The 19408-nt window shown below is 28.7% G+C and overlaps 3 protein-coding genes across 7 annotated transcripts; 1 reads left to right on the top strand and 2 right to left on the bottom strand.

Moving 5' to 3' along the window:
• Positions 1–1112: 1112 nt before the first annotated feature.
• On the bottom strand, positions 1113–11186 carry LOC145184713 (proline-rich protein 11-like). 5 transcript variants are annotated; one of them, XM_090093769.1, is made up of 7 exons: positions 10919–11186; positions 10487–10612; positions 10167–10316; positions 3203–3483; positions 2158–2308; positions 1953–2009; positions 1113–1740 (listed from the first exon to the last, which is right to left on the bottom strand). In XM_090093769.1, the coding sequence occupies exons 1-7, from the start codon at positions 11117–11119 to the stop codon at positions 1723–1725; spliced, it is 984 nt and encodes a 327-aa protein (XP_089949895.1). In that variant the 5' UTR covers positions 11120–11186; the 3' UTR covers positions 1113–1722. The 5 variants fall into 5 exon arrangements, with proteins under 5 accessions (XP_089949895.1, XP_089949894.1, XP_089949892.1 ...); XM_090093768.1 differs by having other exon boundaries at positions 1113–1646; XM_090093766.1 differs by having other exon boundaries at positions 1713–1836.
• Positions 11187–11391: 205 nt separating this feature from the next.
• Positions 11392–12113, bottom strand: LOC145184977 (uncharacterized). The gene has a single exon (XM_080060754.2). It carries the CDS (start codon positions 12111–12113, stop codon positions 11478–11480), a length of 636 nt encoding a protein of 211 aa, XP_079916880.2. The 3' UTR covers positions 11392–11477.
• Positions 12114–13688: 1575 nt separating this feature from the next.
• On the top strand, positions 13689–18432 carry LOC145184477 (large ribosomal subunit protein uL23-like). The gene is made up of 4 exons (XM_090092655.1): positions 13689–13793; positions 17482–17830; positions 18001–18070; positions 18378–18432. Exons 1-4 carry the CDS (start codon positions 13772–13774, stop codon positions 18390–18392), a joined length of 456 nt encoding a protein of 151 aa, XP_089948781.1. The 5' UTR covers positions 13689–13771; the 3' UTR covers positions 18393–18432.
• Positions 18433–19408: the final 976 nt, after the last annotated feature.

Here is a 19408-nt window from a genome sequence, read left to right as displayed (position 1 = left end):
AGAAAAAACTTTAAAAAAATATTGAATAACGAACAGACTTCGTATTTTTTCGAAAAGCTTTACTTAGCTTTTAACACCATTTACTAAAAATCATCGGTTCTCTGTTGTTTTAAATATTGGTGCGTAGTCTACCTCTAAAAGAAAGTTCTTTATAGGAATAAAGAATTTTCTTTTAGAGGCAATTTACACACCAATATTTAATACAATATTTAAATCTTGTTTACTTACTATTTAACAAATCAATATAAAAATGGACAGAGACAAATTGGGCAATTATTTGATGGATGTGTCAAAGCTAATGGTCTATTAAAATCGAAGCAAAGATGTCAGCAAAAGATAAATTCTATATGAAGTGAAATAAAAATTGACAAAAGGCTTTCTCAAAAAGTCAAAGAAGTGTAAAATAAATATTTTTCCAAAGAAATTAAAGTTGACGGCGATTTAACTTACTATTACTCATTAACTTCATAAACATCATCAATATCTCTGCCAAGGAGACTGAGTAAAATTTTTTGAATTTTATTCAGTCTCTTTGGCAGAGATATTGATGATGTTTTTGAAGTTAAAGAGGGGAAATATTGAACTAGAAAAAGATCTTAAGAATAAAGAAAATTCAATTATGAGAATCCGTAATTTCCGAAATTGTTAAAGAGAAACCTCGTTGTGTTGCCGACCAATGACACAAATGGGGCGCCTAAAATGTTTGAAATATTTTAGGCACCCAATTTCTGCACTATAGTGGCCGAGATGTAATATTTATTACATTCGTCTTGAAGAAACTGCATCACTTTTTGGTTGATATGAACTATTTGTCCTTACTCATGATGACAAGGTCAAGGTGTTAAATACAGTTTATAAAGAAAATTTCCGTGCAAAACGTGAAATATTTTCTATTTGAAGATGTAAAAACGACAATATAAATTTGAGGGTAAAAACTTATACTTTGCTGTGTTTTTCTACGGTGTAATTTCAGCTTAGAGATCTTCAAATATTATCATTGAATGTGAATGAGTATGAGGACAGGAAATAAAAAGAAAATTGAACGAGCACGTAAAAACTAAAAGAAATTTTAAAGATGAAATTAACGAATAATTTTAAACTAAATATCAACATTTGTTAAAACTAAATAGAGGCGAAAGCAATATATTCTATAATATCTGTTTACAAAAAATTTTTAGCATATCTTAAACATACTAAGCAAATATATTATTATTAAAACAAATAACTTTGGTTTATCGCTATCTAATAAATAAAAACAAGTAAAAAAATTGTGTTCGTATTAAAAAACTTGGTCAACTAAAATTTATAATAAAAGCTATTGAAAAAACAGATGTCACGTTTCGCAACTTTTGAGAAATATGGATTTTAAAATTTGAAAGTGTCCGATTCTTTCATAATATATAGTATTCTTAGCTGCACTTTAGTGACAGATAATTTTTCAATTTGTCAGCATAATCAGAACAGTATTTAATATGGGAAGAAGAAAAAAAGCGGGATAACAAATAATCTTAAAATTTATGACATGTCTGCTTTTTCCCCTGGGTCTTCATTTGTTTGTTTAAGCGTCACGAATTTGTTACGTCACAAATACTTCGATGACGCAATCATCCCGATCAGATTTTGTGCAAATTGAAAATCACAGAGTTCTGTTGAGATAAAGCAAGATTTTTTTCAAAGATCACAATCCATTCTTGCTAAGTATTTATAAAAAGCACCAAATAGTTACACAGCTTCACAATCCTAAATAGTGACAAAAAAATCCAGCTCTTGATAATAGTTTTTCGATCGAAAGAGAATTAGTATGCATGTACCCTTCTTCAGAATATGTATGAACATCTATAGAATGTGCATCAACTTTAGTTTTTTATTAATTAACTTACAATGCATGCTATTGTTTAATGTCGTGAAAAGTTACGAATAATAGTAATAATAAAAAAAGACTAAGAACTTACAAACTGCAACGTAAAGTTAGGAGTGTTAGGACTTGGTTTAGCTTCATTGTTTGCGTTCTATAAAAAATAAAAATTTTTCGATAAAATTTAAGCCAAATAATATCGGCTTAAACGAACAAAAAAAAAAAAAAATGTATAATGAAAAGAAAAAAAAAAAAAATACTGACAGTATTACTTATGAAATTTTCTCCTGCTCATATCTTACTTTAAATTTATTTTTTAGGGCGTTGCTCAGCATAGGCGTGAGGCCTTCTCCCATGCTGTAATTGAATTCTCTAGATGCCATAGGAGTACCGCCAGGACTACGTTCTATCGGAACTTTTCTAAGATGACGGCGAATTACATCTCCAGGAGACCTAATCAATTTTAAAAAACTTATAGTACTAAAGACACGAACATAACCGTCATATTATCACCTATAAACTATCGTTCATTCTGAGATGTATTCTACCATGAGATTATAAAATGTTTTGACAACTTTGTGCATGAGAAACGCAGTTAGGGTAAACCTACCTAAGGTAAACCCCATATGGATGACAGCAATCAGCATGTTGCTGACATTCATATTTTTTTAATGTCAGCTAGTCTAAAACAAAACATTAAATTATCAAACTAAATATCAAATTTTATTGTCTGCCACTTGCTAGAACAAAACAAACTACTGTGAAAATCTAAGCTGAATATTTTATGAAGGAATGGAAGAAGCTTAAGACATTTTTTTTCTAAGAGCCATTTAATGCACCCGATTTGCTTTAACTTAAGATAAAAAAACACAAAATTGTCACATTAATTACAACTTTTACCAACTTCTCTCAAATTTTGCATATTAATGCATCTGTACACGAAGAAATAGCTAAGAATAGTTTAATGGTAATGGAAATGTGTGAAAGATTTCTTGTTCTTTAAATAACTTATCTTTAAATAACTCCATGAATCAGCTGGTGGATATATTGCATAATTTTAAATTTTCATTCTAATTATACAAATATTAAATTTTAAATAGGATTTTACTTTATATTAGACTTTAGATTTAAAATTAGTTTAATACTTGTGCAGAACCAATGAAACAGTATGTTTAAACATCATTGACCAATGAGAGTGAGCTCTCTTGGAGGTAACACTCAAGGCAAAAGCTAAGGACATTAAGTTCCAAAGCCAGCAAAACTGGCTTCTAGGGCTTTATCTCTGTGTAAAAAAATAATATAACATTTTAGATAAAAAAGGTTTTTTTGAAATAAAAATCTACTTACGATTTTTTCCCTGAAAACTTTTTGATGTTTGCATTTCTAACTCTAAGTGCAGAAAGAGATGAAAGAATCTTTGATGGAGTGGTTTTGCGAGGAGTCCTTTTCTGAACCACTGTTTTCTTTAACTTTACACTGTTAATATCTTGGATATTCACTGATGGAACTTTAATTTCTTCTTCAATTACATGTTTATCTATTGCTTTTATCACTTTGCGCAACTTGATGTTCTTTAAAAGCTCATCAGTAATTAATTTACTTTCAGAGTTGTTATTGCATAAATCCTGCTAAAAGAAATATCAAGAAAGACCATGATTTATGCAAAAAATACATAATATTAATAATACTTATGTGTTATCTTGCTAATAGATTGATCTAACTGGGAAGCATTAACTTTTCAAAATATTCCTTATAACTTCCTCAAGGATTCCTTCGATGTTGTAAATATCACAACATTTATGTGAATTTAGAAAATGCACATAAAAAAGTTAAAAACAAAAAAGTCTTCATTAATGCATATTTTTTAATTGCTCAAAATTCCTCCTTGTGGAGTTTTTTTTTTTTTTTTTACTGTTTAGTTTTTCATAACCTTGCATTTGTTAAAGAATTGGCAAAAAAAAACTGTAACATAAAATTATACTTTCAAAATTGTTTCAGTCAGTTCACTATTATGTATCTTTATTATGTATTTTTTTGAAATATACCAACATAATAATACTGATTTTTTTTTTTTAAAGCAAGATGATGTAACTTTACATATTAACATGTTTCACTAAATAGGACGTTCAGATTACGCATGAAACTACCACTAACAACCTAACAAAAAATATTTCTTTCATGAGGTTTAAAGGAGGTGCACAGGTCATGCAAAAAACAAAACTCCTTTAATTCAAAGTTAAATATTGAAAAATGAATAAAAGTTTTTACTTTAAAACAATCAATGTATAGTTACACTAACAAGTACTGGTAAAAAGGCTATAGTCAGTCAGTTGTATGCTTATTATGATTATGAAAAGTAAAAACAATTATCGATTGTGCAACATAATTTAATTAGGCAAATGATAATCCAAAGATGAAGAGGATTATCACAAGCATAGATTATATTGTTTCATATCTGATTATATAATTCTTGATCAGCATGAAAATACAGCTATGCACAAAAGTTTAGTCAAGATGGTAATTTCTATCAAACTTTTCAGGGTTTTTTCAACTAAAAAAATCAGAAAAATGAATTTAATTAATTTTTTTTATTTTTAAAAGAACAATCAATTAGCTATACAATTAACATTGATAAGATAAGATAGTTAAAAAAAGTAGTTAAAAAAAATTAATTATATAATCATAAAATGAGTTGCATAAAAGTTTAATTGAATTAAGGTTTAGAACATGAAAAATTTTAAAAAAATACAAATTTAATATTTAAATTATCCTCCTTTGGCTCGATAATAAAGAAGAACTTGTCTCTGTATTGATTCAACCAATTTCATCCACATCTCATGTGGCACTTTTAACCAATACTCATTCAGAAGTTTCTTCAAATGCTCAGTTGATTGAATTTGATGGTTTACCAATTTAGTGTTGATCCATGACCAAATATTTTCTATTGGGTTGATATCTGGTGATCTAGGGCACCAAGGCAATAAATTGATCTTTTTTATATTAAACCAGTGTGTTATACTATGTGCTGTGTGTACAGGAGCCTGTCTTGCTGGAAGATGAATTGTTTGTTTCTGCCATACAATTGTCTTTTTGATGAAATCAAATGTGTTTCAAGTGTGTTTTGTAGGTATATTGGTTGATACCACCATTATACAGCTCACAAATACCAAGGCCTTTGTGGGAAAAACATCTCCACATGCCTACTGAGCCTCCACCACCATGTCATCTTGCTTGTAAATAGTACTCGCAATATTTCTCAGTTGCAAATCTTTTAACATATATTCCACACCTGTCCAGAGAGCCTCAAAACATAAAAGTCATGCTCAAAAAATAAAACCATTTGGGTTTGGTAGCCCATACATCCATGCTTCAAAAAATAAAAAAATTGAAATCATCTGCCTATGTCCAAGGAAAAAAAATGACTTTGAATTTTCTCATGTTAATGGCTCCTTTCCAAAAGGCATAAGGAAGAAAAGATGATACTTATTTATGAGTAACTATAAAATTTGATAGATAATCACTAGAAAAAATAAAATTTATTAAAAAAAAACAAAATAAAATAAACAAAATGAAACTAGATTGCTTTTATTGTAAATCCATTTTAAATTGCATAACCCTAGAGGTATCTTTACCTACTAATTCGCTTTCTCTTAAAAGTCAAGTTTTTTAAGCCTATATTTTTTGAATAGCTAGGTTCATTTTATTGCTTAGTACTTAATGTTACAGTGTTACATATTTATGTTATTTAATAGTGAAATAAAGAAGCAGTAAAAATATAAATTTTTTTATTAGTTGCTGACAATAAAATATCAAATGAAAGCAAAAACAAATACTTTTTGCAATTTTAACTTTATTTGGACTCTTTCAAAATACCCAATAGTGCCAAATCTCACAAAGTGTAGAAAAACGGTGTGTGTTTTATGTATGAAAAAGTGCAATTCACCAATTTCTGGTGTAGTTTTTGAGAGATTCAAAAACATTTTTGCAACATACATTGACTTTTTGGACTCTAGAGTTCCAACTGGAATGTGTGGAACGTGTAGAAATCAACTTAGAAGGGTTGAAAGAGGAGTATCTGTCAAGCTGCCTACTCTTTATAATTATCAAACTATTAATGTCAAGACTGTGACAAGAGGTTCCAACTGTAATTCTACAACTTCAAATCCCACAAATCCCCTGAAAAGATTTTCAGATTGTTTGTCACCACAAGGGAAATGCTTACCTCATAAATGCAACTCTACTTCTTTGAATTTAAACCTTAGAGAAATTTCAACAGAAAACTTGTTTCACTCAGTAACTTAAATTTTGTATCTTTCCTGTTTTTAATAGTCCCATTTTGTCTGTTCTAAGATTACATTTCATAACAAGGCTTTTTAAAATTTGTCTTAAGGAGCATCATGTTCAAAATCAACAACTGCAGAAAAGTATAAGTTAAGTGCCCAAGACCTGGTGCAAATTTAGCAAGCTACAGGCATGTCTAATATTGGAGTCAAAAAGCTTGCAACAACACTAAATTTGGTTTACAAATTGCCTCTTTTTGAGCCAAACTATCGAGCAAATTTTCATGATGCAGGGTTGCAACTTGCAAATTTTTTTACAAAAACTACACTTGCATCATCAGGCGAAAAAAAGCCACACAGTACACAGTTGTTCACTGCAAAAACGTCTCTGACTTTCTAGCAGAAATTTCACTTAAGAGACAACTTCAAGCAGGTCATCTCATGAAACTTAGGATTGAAGGAGTTGAGGCTTCCTAAAGCTTACAGTAAGTCTTCAAAGAATGAATGATGAAGATGATTCAAGCAGCCCACCTTCAAAAGAAATTGTCACCTCTCGAGCTCTAAAAGATAGTGAAGTTAAAAAGCAATTTTTTATTGCAGTTGCAGAGGATCTACATGAGAATTACAGCAACATCAAAAACTTTATTGAGCTTGTTCAACCAGGAAATGTAGACTTTGTGGTCTCTTGCAACTTGAAAGTTGCTAACATTTTATGTAGTTTGCAATGTCACTCTAGCTCACATCCATGTCTATACTGTGATAGTGAAGCAAAGAACTTAGCTGAAGAAGGTGCGCTCAGGACGCTGTCTGACCTTCAAAATTGTTACACAGACTTTCTTTCAGTCTTTCTTAAAGTCTTTCAACAATGTTGTCCATAAACCACTTCTAAAAGTTGATCCAAGCCAATTCATTTTCGAACTAATTCCCCCAATGGAACTTCATCTGCTTGTTGGGATAGTAAATCACTTGTTCAAAGCACTAAAAGAAGCATTGCCAGAAGCAGATGAGTGCCCAAAAAGACTCAACATCACAATCCAACAATATCATGACGGACAATTTGCTGGCAATGATTGCCAAAAACTCCTAAAAAATATTGAAGTGATAGATCAGCTCTTTGAGAACCTAGATTCATCATGGCCATCATTGATACATTCAAAAAACTCAGTGCTGTTGTTAGAGCCTGCTTTGGAAAAGTCCTTGACAAGGAATATGAAAATAAAATTGAGGAATTTCGGACATCCTTTTTAAGTCTAGGATTTGTACGTGTGACCCCAAAAGTGTACATCGTATTTTTTCACATTGATGATTTTATTAGAATGAAGAAAAAATCCCTTGGTCCTTTCAGTGAACAATCTTTAGAAGCTCTTCATCACGATTTTTCTGTTCAGTGGCAAAGATACAAACATTCAAAATTACATCCACAATATGGAAATTGGCTTGAAAGATGTGTGGTTGAATACAATAGCAAGCACATTTAGGTGAAATATGTCTGTTGCATCTTTAATGAACATTGAAACCTTGCTACTTTAGAATAAGTGTTTGTGACAAAAAAAATCAACTGAGAAAATACCTATGGATTTATTTAAACTGATTCAAAAATTTATTCATGGGATTAAATCTTTTTAAATATTCATTTGTTTAACCTGTGTGTAATTGTAATTTATAAAAAAACCCACAGTAAATAAAACCTATTATATTTAGAACTTTGAAACAGCCTTTGCCAAAGTTTAATTATAGACACTATTTTAATAGTTTTTTTTTTATTTTGTGACAGTGTTTTAAGTTTAGAAATGATTCAAATTCAAAGGAAAAGTGGTGATTAAAGTAATCTTTTTCATTAAAAGTAAGGTCAAAATGACTGACAAGTTCAAAGTAACAATGATTTCCTACACATTGACTGATGGCTTAATTTTTTATTTTTTGCACCATTTTTTGTCTTTTGCATCAATCCATGATTGACAGGATAGGCTTTCTTATTGCAATGTAAGATCCAATACCATTTTTACTAACATTCTTCTAACTTGAATATTTGAGCTAGCTTTTTGTTGCTAAGCCTAGGATTTTCTCTACTGGTTCTGAATATGCTACTTTTGTCATGGTCATTAAGCTTTGGTGGTCTTCCAGAACGAGGCATGTCAACAACCTTACCTGTCAGCTCCTAAATTTTGACAGTTTTTCGAACAAAAAATTCAGAAACACCCATAAGTTTACTAATTTCAACATTGTTATGATTATTTGGTTTCACCAGACCAATAATTTTCCATTTGATGCTCTCTGACACTGCTTTTCTACCCATTTGCAAGCGAATTGAAATTTAAAATATTGCAGCCATTCTTTAGAAAATTTTCAGCAATTAAAATATTTTTTTGTAACTTTAAAATTATTTTTTTATTTTAGAATCACGAGTACTCACTATATTTATCATTTAAAGCAGTAATTATGTATAATAATTAGTTATGAAGTGTGGAAAATGTATAATTAAATAACTAGATTAAACTTTTATGTCATCAGTAAAATACATTGTCTAACATTCAATTAGTTTTACAGAAATAGTGTAGTATGTGTAAATATTTTTTTCCGTCTATTTTATCAATACAAACATAAATAGCGAAAAACAAAAAAGATAAGCTTAACATCTATATCCAACAAACTTTAATGTTAGAAGAACTAGCATGTTGCTATGAAAAACTCTACCTTGATTAAAGTTTTGTGTCTAGCTGTATATAGTTGAACTCTGCCTGGAACTCATAGCTTTAACACTTGTGTAAGTTTGAACAAAAGTAGGGTTAGAACTCCAGATACCTGACTTTTGCAAAACACACAAAATTGTACTTTCAAAGTGACTTTGAAAGTACAATTTTGTGTGTTTTGCAGTTTTTTAAAACATGAGTAATTAAACAGCTTAAAAACAAAAAATGTCAACATCTTTTCACTAATTAAATTAAAATAAAATTTCTATCAAAAAGTGGCATCAGTTTAATGTATCTATGTTTATAGTTAGTAGAATGCTAAAGAAATTTTGATCTAAGGAAAGTTTAACACCTCAAGAAACAATCAGCAAGACCAGGAATTACTATAAAAAGAGATAACAGACAAATTACTAAATTGTTGAAAGCTGACCCAAAAAAATTGCTGTATCTTTGCTTTATAAATTGAATTTAAAATTCTTAAGTAAAACCAAAAAAATCATTAGTTTCTATGAAGAACAAAAAAAACCCAACTTGAGTTAGCTAAGCAACATGTAAATTGGACTCCAGAAATGTGTGAAAATGTTCTATACCAATTAATCATAGCTGGATGAGGTGGAATTATGTATGTTCATTATTCTCTACGCCAAAGATTAAATCGAAAGTATCAATTACTGAATATGAAACATGGTGGATGAAATGTGATAGTACAGGAATGTTCAAGCTGATATTTAATCAATTTAATTCATTTCACTAATGGACCAAAATATGTACAATGTTTGATATGGATCAAAACCTGTACAAAGACACTTAAAAGCAAAAACAAAAAAAACAAAAAAAACAGCAACAAATATTCAAGAAAAAAAAAAGAATTGAACCTTCCAGTAAAAAAAAATGATCCAAATCATAAAACAAACTTAAATCCTACAGAACACTTAAAGGAGTACTTATGGATTCCATCCCATATTGATGTCAAGCAGTTATTGAATGCATTGGTTTCCCAATTAAGTACTAAAATCCCAGTTGTGTTTTAACTTTTATAATTTCCAAATTGTTAAATGTGATCATAAACCTAATTACTAAATATTCAGAAATTTTTGCCATTACATTTTTCTTTCTTTATATAAAATTTTTCTTAAAGCTTTTGCAAACTACTGCATAGTTTAAATCAAATATATATATATATATATATATATATATATATATATATATATATATATATATATATATATATATATATATATATATTAACATAAAAATATATATTTTTTAACATAAAATATACAGCAATATTTAGAAGCTTATTCACAACTTCAGTTACACAATTCTTAGAAATCCACTTACTGATATGTTTTTCACATTCAGCATGTTTTTTGTTTTATTCTGTTGACTTGGTAAGATAAACAAGGGTGCTGGCGGAGGCAAAGGAGGTGGAGGTGGTGGAGGTAGAAGAGCAGTAGATAGACACATATCAGTTTTGGGGATTGATAAAAGCTGTAAAGAATCAATAAAAGATATGCACAACCAATACCTTTCATTAACCTCATATTCAAGAAAAATTATTTCTTAAAAAAAATGATAAAAAGTGAACAAGCTTGACAAAATCATTTAAAAAACGGCATAAGTAAGCAATAGAAATAATATAACAAATGATTACTTCTTACTTGGTCCTGATTTCTACTTTTTAACAAACTAATTTCTTGTTCCAAGCATGTTACCCTTTGCTCAAGCAGTTCTATTTTTCTACTTGATGATGATGGTGTAAACCATTGACTTGGTAACAGAAAAATCTAAAATTCATTTAAATCAATATTAAATAAGTAAAAAAAAAAAAAAAAATCATTTTTTATACTTTAGGTTTTGTAACATTTATGTAAGAACCTTTGATGAAAATAGATGACACAAAAATGTCAAAAAACTACCCATAAAAATAGTGTAAAAGTCCAATCTTTTATTCAGGAGATTGCTTTTTCTAAGTATATTAATACCCTATTTTCTATTTGTACATAATTTATTTTTTCATTTCTATAGCTTGTATGGTGCACACTATCTTACTACAGTGTATTTAATTAAAAGATAAGCAAAAAAGACTTCACCTTTGAGAAAGTTTTACACAAACATAAAATTGGTGTGATAATTTTCATTGAAGCATTTAAAAGACGACCTTTTTGGTGAGCTTCATCAGAAGCAATTCTAAGAGGCGTAAAGAAATTTCTTTGTTTTCTTTTCTTAGACTGTTTTACAATCGATCTTCTAACTTGTATTTCATGTTTTTTTCTCCCATTTTTGAAAGCCATTATTAATTTTGGAACAAATAGCAGACCATATCTTTCAATTTGGTTTTCTAACAACTTTTATGAACCTATCAACTATAAATTAAAATCTTTATATTAGCTATTTTGATAAACACTAAATAACAAAAATCTGTTATCTTAGAGCTTTCATAGAGTTTGATATCATTTCACTTTGTATGATGGAAAATGTTTTTAAATTCAAATCTGGTAAGCTTAAATTTCTTATAGGAGGGGGTGCAGATATTGCAAGAAATTTTTAAAAAGACAACTAAAAATTCAATTTCATGCTAATGAAACACAGATGTTTAATATATAAGTATATATACAAAATATAAATGATTCTAAAAAAATTAACATTAAGCTAAAAATTTTCTTTAATTTTGTCATAAATAATTGAGGCCATTTTTTTGTAGCCATGAATGCTTGGATGGAGTAAATCATCCCAAAACTCCTTTTGCTCTGAGGATTCTAAGGTAAACAAGGGTAACTTTGATGCAATATCACAACAGAAAATCTTTTCATTTCCAATATTTTGTATATAATCAATAAGTTGATTATTGAAATTTAAACGAAGATTATTACATTCGGCATGACTCAAAACCGCTTCATCCAAAGAAGTATAGTAACCTTCCATTATTGTGAGTGCACAAATCTTTTTTACATTGTAATTCAAAGCAAGATCAAGAAGTTTTTTAAACTCATCAAAGAGCTTCACAGTTGATTTAAGACCTTTATCTTTAAGTATGTCATTGGTTCCTCCTTGTATTATAAGTAAATCAACACATTCATACTTTGCAAGAATGACTGGAAGCCTTTTATACATTTCCTCTGCAACAGTCTCACCACTTAAGCCAGCATTAACAACTTCATAGTAAGATCCACACTTACTATTTAAAAGTTTTTTAAGATGTGTTGTAAAAGAATAAAATTCTTTTCCTCCATTAATCCAACCTTCTGTAAGCGAGTCACCAAATGCTAAAGCAACTTTACTGGACATACCTACTATATTATACTCTCCACACTTTAAAGAGTATAAAAAAAATATTTTACAAACTAGCTGAAAAATAGTTTATCTGTAAATGGTGCAGCCATCCCAGAAATGCTTAAAACTTTTTTAAAATTATTTCAATCTTAGCCTATTAAAATACAATCAAAATCCAACCTTCTGAAGTAAGTACAGCCTGATTGGACAAGTTTAAGAGGTTCTACAAAGACTATAACTTCCTCAAATTCTGGTATTTGATTTGGATTTAATAAACTTGATTTCTTTTCGAAATTTTATTTTCATTAGGCTTTTACCTTCTAAACAATCTTTTTTTTAATTTTCTGAAATTTCAATATATAAATCAAATATTATGAAAATAAACTTTATATATAAAGTTGTTAAAGCCTGTACTTAAACAATGCTGTTTTTATAATCTGATTGTAGAAGCTGCATTTCTAAGCTCATACTTTGAATAACATTCATCAAAGATAAAAAAAACTCTTTAAAACTTTCTCTTTGGTTATTTGAATATTCTTTGAATAATTTTAAAAAGTTATCAAACTTTTCTTAAATATTTGCACATTAAAAAAAAAAAAACTTAAGCCAAGGTTACTGGCTAATAAAGTGGTTTCATAGCCAGTTTTGGTGATGCTGACAGTTGAAAACATTTTTGTGTAGGTGTATATATGTGTGTTCAATATTCAATCAATATTCAGCCACACAAATATAGTAAAAGTAGCCCAGGTTTTGAAGCAACAAACAAAAACTTACTGCATGACCTTACTGAAGTTTAACATTAGTTGTTTTTTTGTTTTTTGTTTTTTTTTTTTTACTAACTTGAAGTCAATCTAATCAAATAATTATTAACTTCCCCTGTTATAGTTTCTTACTTATAGCTTCATTATGTTATGCATAAAAAATAGCCTGTATAATATTACAAATACTAATAATGATTTTAAAAGCAGCAATTATTACTATTATTAGTGATACTATAATGAAAATGATAGTAAAAGATAATAAAAGTAATACAAAATCATATTATTTAATAAAAATAACAGCGATGAAAATAACAAAACTTTTGCTATTTATTTACATGTAAATTTATGTAAATACCAGCTGATATTACACTATAAATTTTCTGATATTACAATCAGAAAAGCAGCCCTTAACAATTATCTTGGTTTATAGTAATATAACTTTATAACAATTATCATCATGTCGTACAATTAAACCCAAACAAAGCCGAAGAGAATATATTGCATTTTTAAGTAAACATAAAGCTACTACATTACAGAAAGAAGTTTTGTTTTCTTAATTTACGCGCTAATATTTAAAATCACCTTTAAATCCGAAAAATATATTTCACAGACCAATCTTGCCTTAGCAGTTTTAAATATTTTCTAAAGTATAAGAAAGTTTAACTTAGTCATTACAAACTTAATAATTTGGTTTAATTAATGTAATAAATAAATATCAAAGTTAAATACTAAAATTAATATTTTAATTATATCTTCTTTGCAAAGTAATTGAGTTATAAGTTGTCTTTGAAACTAAAATACTGCAGTCAAATTTTTTTGGAAAATATGTATTTTAGTGTGATGGGTAAACACTAAAGGAATACAACATGGATATTAATAAATGTTCACTCTTTTTAAACGCGAGTTTCCAAGATGGCAAAAACTACCGACAAAGGTAAGGGACGTAGATTTGTTAAAATTGTTTATATATGGCTAATTCTAAATATCAGTACGAGTTATTTTAATTGCTAACTCTCAGATGAAATCATAAGATTAGTTATATAGGCATAAATAAGCAAGAGAATGGATCCTCTTAAACCACGGTTTAAAAACTCACTCTTTGCAGTTTTGAGTAAGAGCTTAAAATGAAGATACCAAATCATAATCAAGGCCATCAGAGGAAGCTATGTTGCTTTTTTAATTATATGGGAACTTATATGTACTCTTGAGATTTTATATAAATCTGTTAAAAAAATTTTTTTTTTTTTTTTAATAAATTAGTATGAACCTATTCTTAACAATGATAGAGTTGGATTCCATTTTTCTAAACCAAATTTGAGCAAGATCTGATAATGACTTGGGTGCTGCTTTATCATAGTTTACTTGCAAGTTTCAGAACTTTTCAGAATTTGTGGGCAAAACATTTTAGAGAATACCGCTTTTATTTTTGTAGCAAAATTGTTTCAGATTATCCTGTTTTAACTCTGCTTACAAAATGGAATAAAATAATTTTGATCAATAAAAACAAATCTAGTTGAAGATTTACATGGAAGTGGTTTTTTAATTAAGGAATTTAAGATGCTACTTAACTTTCTCTCCCTTCCCTCTCCCTCTTTCCCTTATTTTTATGATTGATCATGATTGAGAATTTTTTTGCTGATTAATCTAATGATAAAAACATAGGTTGAAAAATCAATCTAAGTGCTCTAATCTGAAATTGAAGGTACAAAAATATACAACAAACAATATTCATCATCTTGAGTCAACTAACTCTATAGTTCCTTTTTGTAAATTTTGTTATAGAATTTACAATTATCTTTTTCCATAAACATTTTTATTATTAACAGAAAAAGTAGTTGAAAAGACTAACTTTCATCTAATAACAAAAATGGAGTTGAGAAAAATGTCTGTTGTAAAAAAATCTTTAATATGTTTGTGTTGCTATGAAAATAGCCATTTTTGATTTATACAATTCTAGGACAGAATCTTAATGTTTGTGATATTTGATGCACACAAAAAGCTTTGGCTTAACACCACATGGTTTCCACATGAATATTTGTTATGCCTGTCTCTATCTTCAAAGTTGAGAGTGTGGCTAATGATGCCTTGTAAATATGTAGAAGCTTGCAAATAATTATATGCTGCCCACATATTACTCCAGATATTAGCAAGAAAGTAATAATGCATGATTGGAATCAATTTATACAGCACTGTAATTTTGGATAGAAATTAAAAAGCCTTTCTCTGTTGCAGGTTCTAATTTACCAATTGTCTACTGATGCAGGATTATTCTACCAGCATGATACTTTCTCCAACAGAAAACAGATTTATATATTTCAACAATGTATCCTGGGCTGCCTATTGGATTAGGGTTATTGAGGGAATATGAGACACAAATATATCTGCAATATTGATTCCGATCAACAATGGTGTTATCATTTCCAATCTTTAGCTCTTTCCTTAAATTGTTTATTGATGATTACTGGTTTTAACCTGCGCTTATACTTTAGATAGGATCTCTCAAAGAAGCTGTCTTTTATGTTGAAGGTTCTTTTACAGCTATTAATTGGACATCTCCAAACAACTTAATCGATTGATTCCTTTTTTATTTGCTGTGTCCAAAGCACATTACATATACTATAAGTCATTTTTAGTAAACCATAAGTTCTGCAACAGTAAATTGTACCCTCTATATCATACTTGAACTCTGCTCCTATTTCTGTCAAGAAAAGTCAAAATTGTTTATTGTTGGTCTTCCAAGAGCCATGGTATGTAGATAATAATTAAGTATGACTAGACTTCCATAAGATTTGATTATTCAAAAATTTTATTAAAAGTAAAAACCAAATTGTTAATGTTTTTAAAAGATAGGTTTTAAGCAATAATGAATATTATTCAGTATGGTGAACATTAGCAATTTTTTGTATATTTTTGTACTTTCAACAAATTAGAGTACTCTACATTGTGTTTTATATCCTTTTTTTTTTTTTATGATATTAATCAGCATAAAATTTTTCATCATAATCATAAAAATAGGGGGGAGGGAAAAAGTTGAGCAGCACTAGAATTTAATTTGATCATGTTGAGAAAAAAGTTAAATAAAGCATTTTAGTATGTTCTTTATTTTTCTATATCTTAAACAATCTTCATTATTTGCAGTAAAAAAAAAAAAAAAAAGTGGGGGTCGCATCCAGAAGTGTGGTAGTGTCAAATAGCGAGTATTATTAATGATTGTGCAACTGATCTTTTAAACTGCGTTAATGTAATTTTTTCACCACCTAAAATTTTATAGACCACATAAGCATTACATAAAGTACGCTCAAGAACCCCGAAAAATATTCGGTGCCACCATTTCTTTGATTTTCGGTTTACGTCATAAATTGAGCAATACATGTCTGCCTTGTCCACTCCCCTCATTCAACTTCACTGGAATCACCAGAAGGAAGGTCTTGTAAAATTATTTCAGCAGCTTCTATAACACTATCGAATCTTACGACTCATATTTGATTATAATTTTAGTTTTTTACACTTTACTACTCTCAACAAAAAATATGTTTGGCTTTAAAAATATTAGGCTGTAACGGCTGACGGGACTTATTAGTCCCACTTAAATTTTTATAAAAAAGTCATGTATGAAAAACTTTTTAACACTTAAACTAAATTTCAAATATTTATTTACATATTAAAGAAGCTCTAAAAAAATTCCCAACACAAATAAAAGTATGTAAAGTTAAATATAATAGGTTTGCTTTTACAAAATAAATACGCTTGATTTCCTTAAAAACGATCATCAGAGATCACATCTAAATTAAAAAATAATTGATGACAAACAATTAAATGTAATTTTAAAACATCACTAAAACCCAATTGAAAACTTACAAAATGTTTTTACAGCAAAAAAAGAACCGGTTTAAGAGAAAGACAGGAGTTAATGCAGTGGGACAAATAAGTCCCGTCAGTCCACAAAGGGTTAAACTAGGATTTCAGGAATTTTTTTTTACATTAATAAATTATCTGTTTCAATCCAAATTTATATTATGTGTATAATTTCTTTCTTTCAACAATGATTTACAAATTAAACAAAGTTATTCAAAACAACTTATCCCATGATAACCCTTTAAAAGGTTGTGTTAAAAATTATAAATATCAGGATACACCTTTGTAAACTTGTTTAAATTGTTCCTATAAACTTGTTCTTGCCAATTTTCTGTTGAGATATAACTATTTTAGTGGTTCACTGGTCCTGTGTTTACAATTCAACTTGGTGCTTTCTATTTTATGATAAAAATATTTGTCTTTTACATTGTAACTGTCAAAGTTTCTTTCTTAAATCTGTACACCATTACTTGTTTTATATGAATTTATATGTTCTTTTGTAAATTTTTAATATTTTAATTTCTATTATTTAGTTTAGAATTGGTTATTATTTGTTTTAGGTTTTTAAGAATTTATGTAAAGTAAAATTTCTATCTAATGTTTTTTTTTTCTTGGTGTAACTATTTTAAGAATTTAATCCAGAAAATAGTACCATTCTAAATTATTCCTTACTTAGATGAAAGACTTTTAGTTATGTTTTAGTTTATTTAAGCATACATGAAGTATTTATCCTGTCTTTTAAACCTTGTTCATCTCCTTTTGCTTAGGTAAAGAAAAGGCTAAAGGTCAAGCACAAAAAGCTAAGAAAGCTGTGCTAAAAGGAACTCATTCTAAGAAGGAACAAAAAGTTAGACACTCAGTTCACTTCAGAAGACCTAAGACTTTGTCACTGCCAAGAAATGCAAAGTTTCCAAGGAAATCTGCACCATCAAGGACTAAGCTAGATCAGTTTCAAATTGTTAAACATCCATTGACCACTGAGTCGGCTATGAAGAAAATTGAGGATAATAATACTTTAGTTTTTATTGTTGACATTCGTGCCAGTAAACCTCAAATTAAATTAGCTGTTAAAAAGCTGTATGACATAGATGTAGCTAAAGTTAATACTCTAATTAGGTATGTAGTTTGTTATGCCTAATAAAAATGGTGCTTTATTGTTCAGTTGTGCAAAAATAACCATTAATAAATATGTATACTTGTATATTCTAAGTAAACAATTTCTATGACATGACAATGATGTTCTTTATTAATAGCTTAATATTTTGTTCAATTCTAATTAAATTTAGGCCTGATGGCTTAAAAAAGGCATATGTACATCTCGCAACAGATTATGATGCACTTGATGTTGCTAACAAGGTATTCCTTTTTTTTTTTTTTTTTTTTTTTTTCTCTCCATGTATTCAGTAAGTGCTAAAGTACTTAATAGTACTGTTTCTCATTGTTCTAACTCGCAGCTTAAAATTGCACTACTGACTCCTCAAGATCTTTGTACTTCTTTTTCTATTCGTTCTTTTTAACAAATTCTGAAAAGTAGATAATGAGAAATATATACTTAAACTATTAGTAGATGATAAATAAGGTTTTAATATGTAAGGAATTGTTATTTATTACATGTGACGAACAAATGCTTAAGTTATCTTTTGATTTTTTGTATTCTTTCTAGATTGGAATCATATAAACGTACTTCTATTGAAGATAATAAAAAGGCTAAAAACGTTCCTTGTTTTTATTTACTCTCTCTCCGCTGTTTTTCTATCTAGTGTTACAAATGCGTGAGCTTTTTTTAAAGTTCTGTTGGTGTAGCTGCTCCACAGTGCAAATAAATATTTAAATAAGTTCTAAGATTTTTAATTGATTTGACTTGTTCTAGTGATTATTCTCGTTATCAATTGTGGAACGAATGTCTTAAATGCATTTCCTGAGCCTAAGAACATTCTCTTAGTAAATGTATTTAGACTCAAAAATAAATCTCCTGCTAAATTAACCAAAATCGGGAAAAAATTTTTAGACTATTCTTACTCTCTGTCATTTAAGTTGTGATTTTTTGGTAATTAAGATTTGTTCAATCGTTTTGTTGTGGTTTAAACATTCGTGTTTTTCTTCGTAAGAGCAGCGGTTGTTTTGTTGCTCGTTTTTGAGTCCACTCTCGTAACACTAAATTTAGAGAATCTAATAATAAAGGTCAACTCATGGAAATTTATGCGACTAAAAATTTAAATAATTTTTGAATCTATGTAAAAGGTTGGTAACAAGTTGAGTAATAAATTTAAGGAATGTCTATTTACTAAATCTACATGGTAAGGAAATTAGTGTCGCCAGAGAAGTAAACTAAAATCTTCTGAAGAAAAATTTAAAAAGCAATTACAAGTGTGGTCCTTGTGTTTCATTTTAATTTTCCAAAATAAAACTGTTCGCTAGCGAATGCTAAATTTTTCATTTCTCCATAGAATTCGATGATGAGATAAGTATGGTGAGACGCCCGCTTTAAGTTTGTCCTGCAATAATATGATTTTAAAGTACATTTTGCTATGTATTAGACATTTTATAAAAATACACAAACATCCAATCAATTTATGGTAATATAGTTTTGGTTCTGCTGCAAGATTCTGTTGCTTATTTGGAGAAACTTCATCTCTCTCAGCGGTGGTCTTATTTTGGTTTGTCCTCTCGTAAGTTAAAACTTACGACTATTCG

Source organism: Hydra viridissima, unplaced genomic scaffold, assembly GCF_058129835.1.
Source record: "Hydra viridissima isolate aposymbiotic clone 2 unplaced genomic scaffold, HvirCarnegie_v1 scaffold_7, whole genome shotgun sequence".
NCBI classification, from domain to species: Eukaryota; Metazoa; Cnidaria; class Hydrozoa; order Anthoathecata; family Hydridae; genus Hydra; species Hydra viridissima.
This window is presented reverse-complemented; position numbering and strand designations above follow the sequence as displayed.

What these genes read in the sequence shown, in the direction of transcription:
- LOC145184713 (XM_090093766.1), bottom strand. Translation starts at nt 11,119, where the DNA reads ATGGCTTTCAAAAATGGGAGAAAAAAACATGAAATACAAGTTAGAAGA. An exon ending in TGTGTAAAACTTTCTCAAAG is followed by an intron (nt 10,613 to 10,918) that starts GTGAAGTCTTTT and finishes AATGAATTTTAG; the next exon opens with ATTTTTCTGTTACCAAGTCA. An exon ending in CCCTAAAAAATAAATTTAAA is followed by an intron (nt 2,010 to 2,157) that starts GTAAGATATGAG and finishes TATTTTTTATAG; the next exon opens with AACGCAAACAATGAAGCTAA.
- LOC145184977 (XM_080060754.2), bottom strand. Translation starts at nt 12,113, where the DNA reads ATGTCCAGTAAAGTTGCTTTAGCATTTGGTGACTCGCTTACAGAAGGT.
- LOC145184477 (XM_090092655.1), top strand. Translation starts at nt 13,772, where the DNA reads ATGGCAAAAACTACCGACAAAG. An exon ending in GGCAAAAACTACCGACAAAG is followed by an intron (nt 13,794 to 17,481) that starts GTAAGGGACGTA and finishes CCTTTTGCTTAG; the next exon opens with GTAAAGAAAAGGCTAAAGGT. An exon ending in AAAGTTAATACTCTAATTAG is followed by an intron (nt 17,831 to 18,000) that starts GTATGTAGTTTG and finishes AATTAAATTTAG; the next exon opens with GCCTGATGGCTTAAAAAAGG.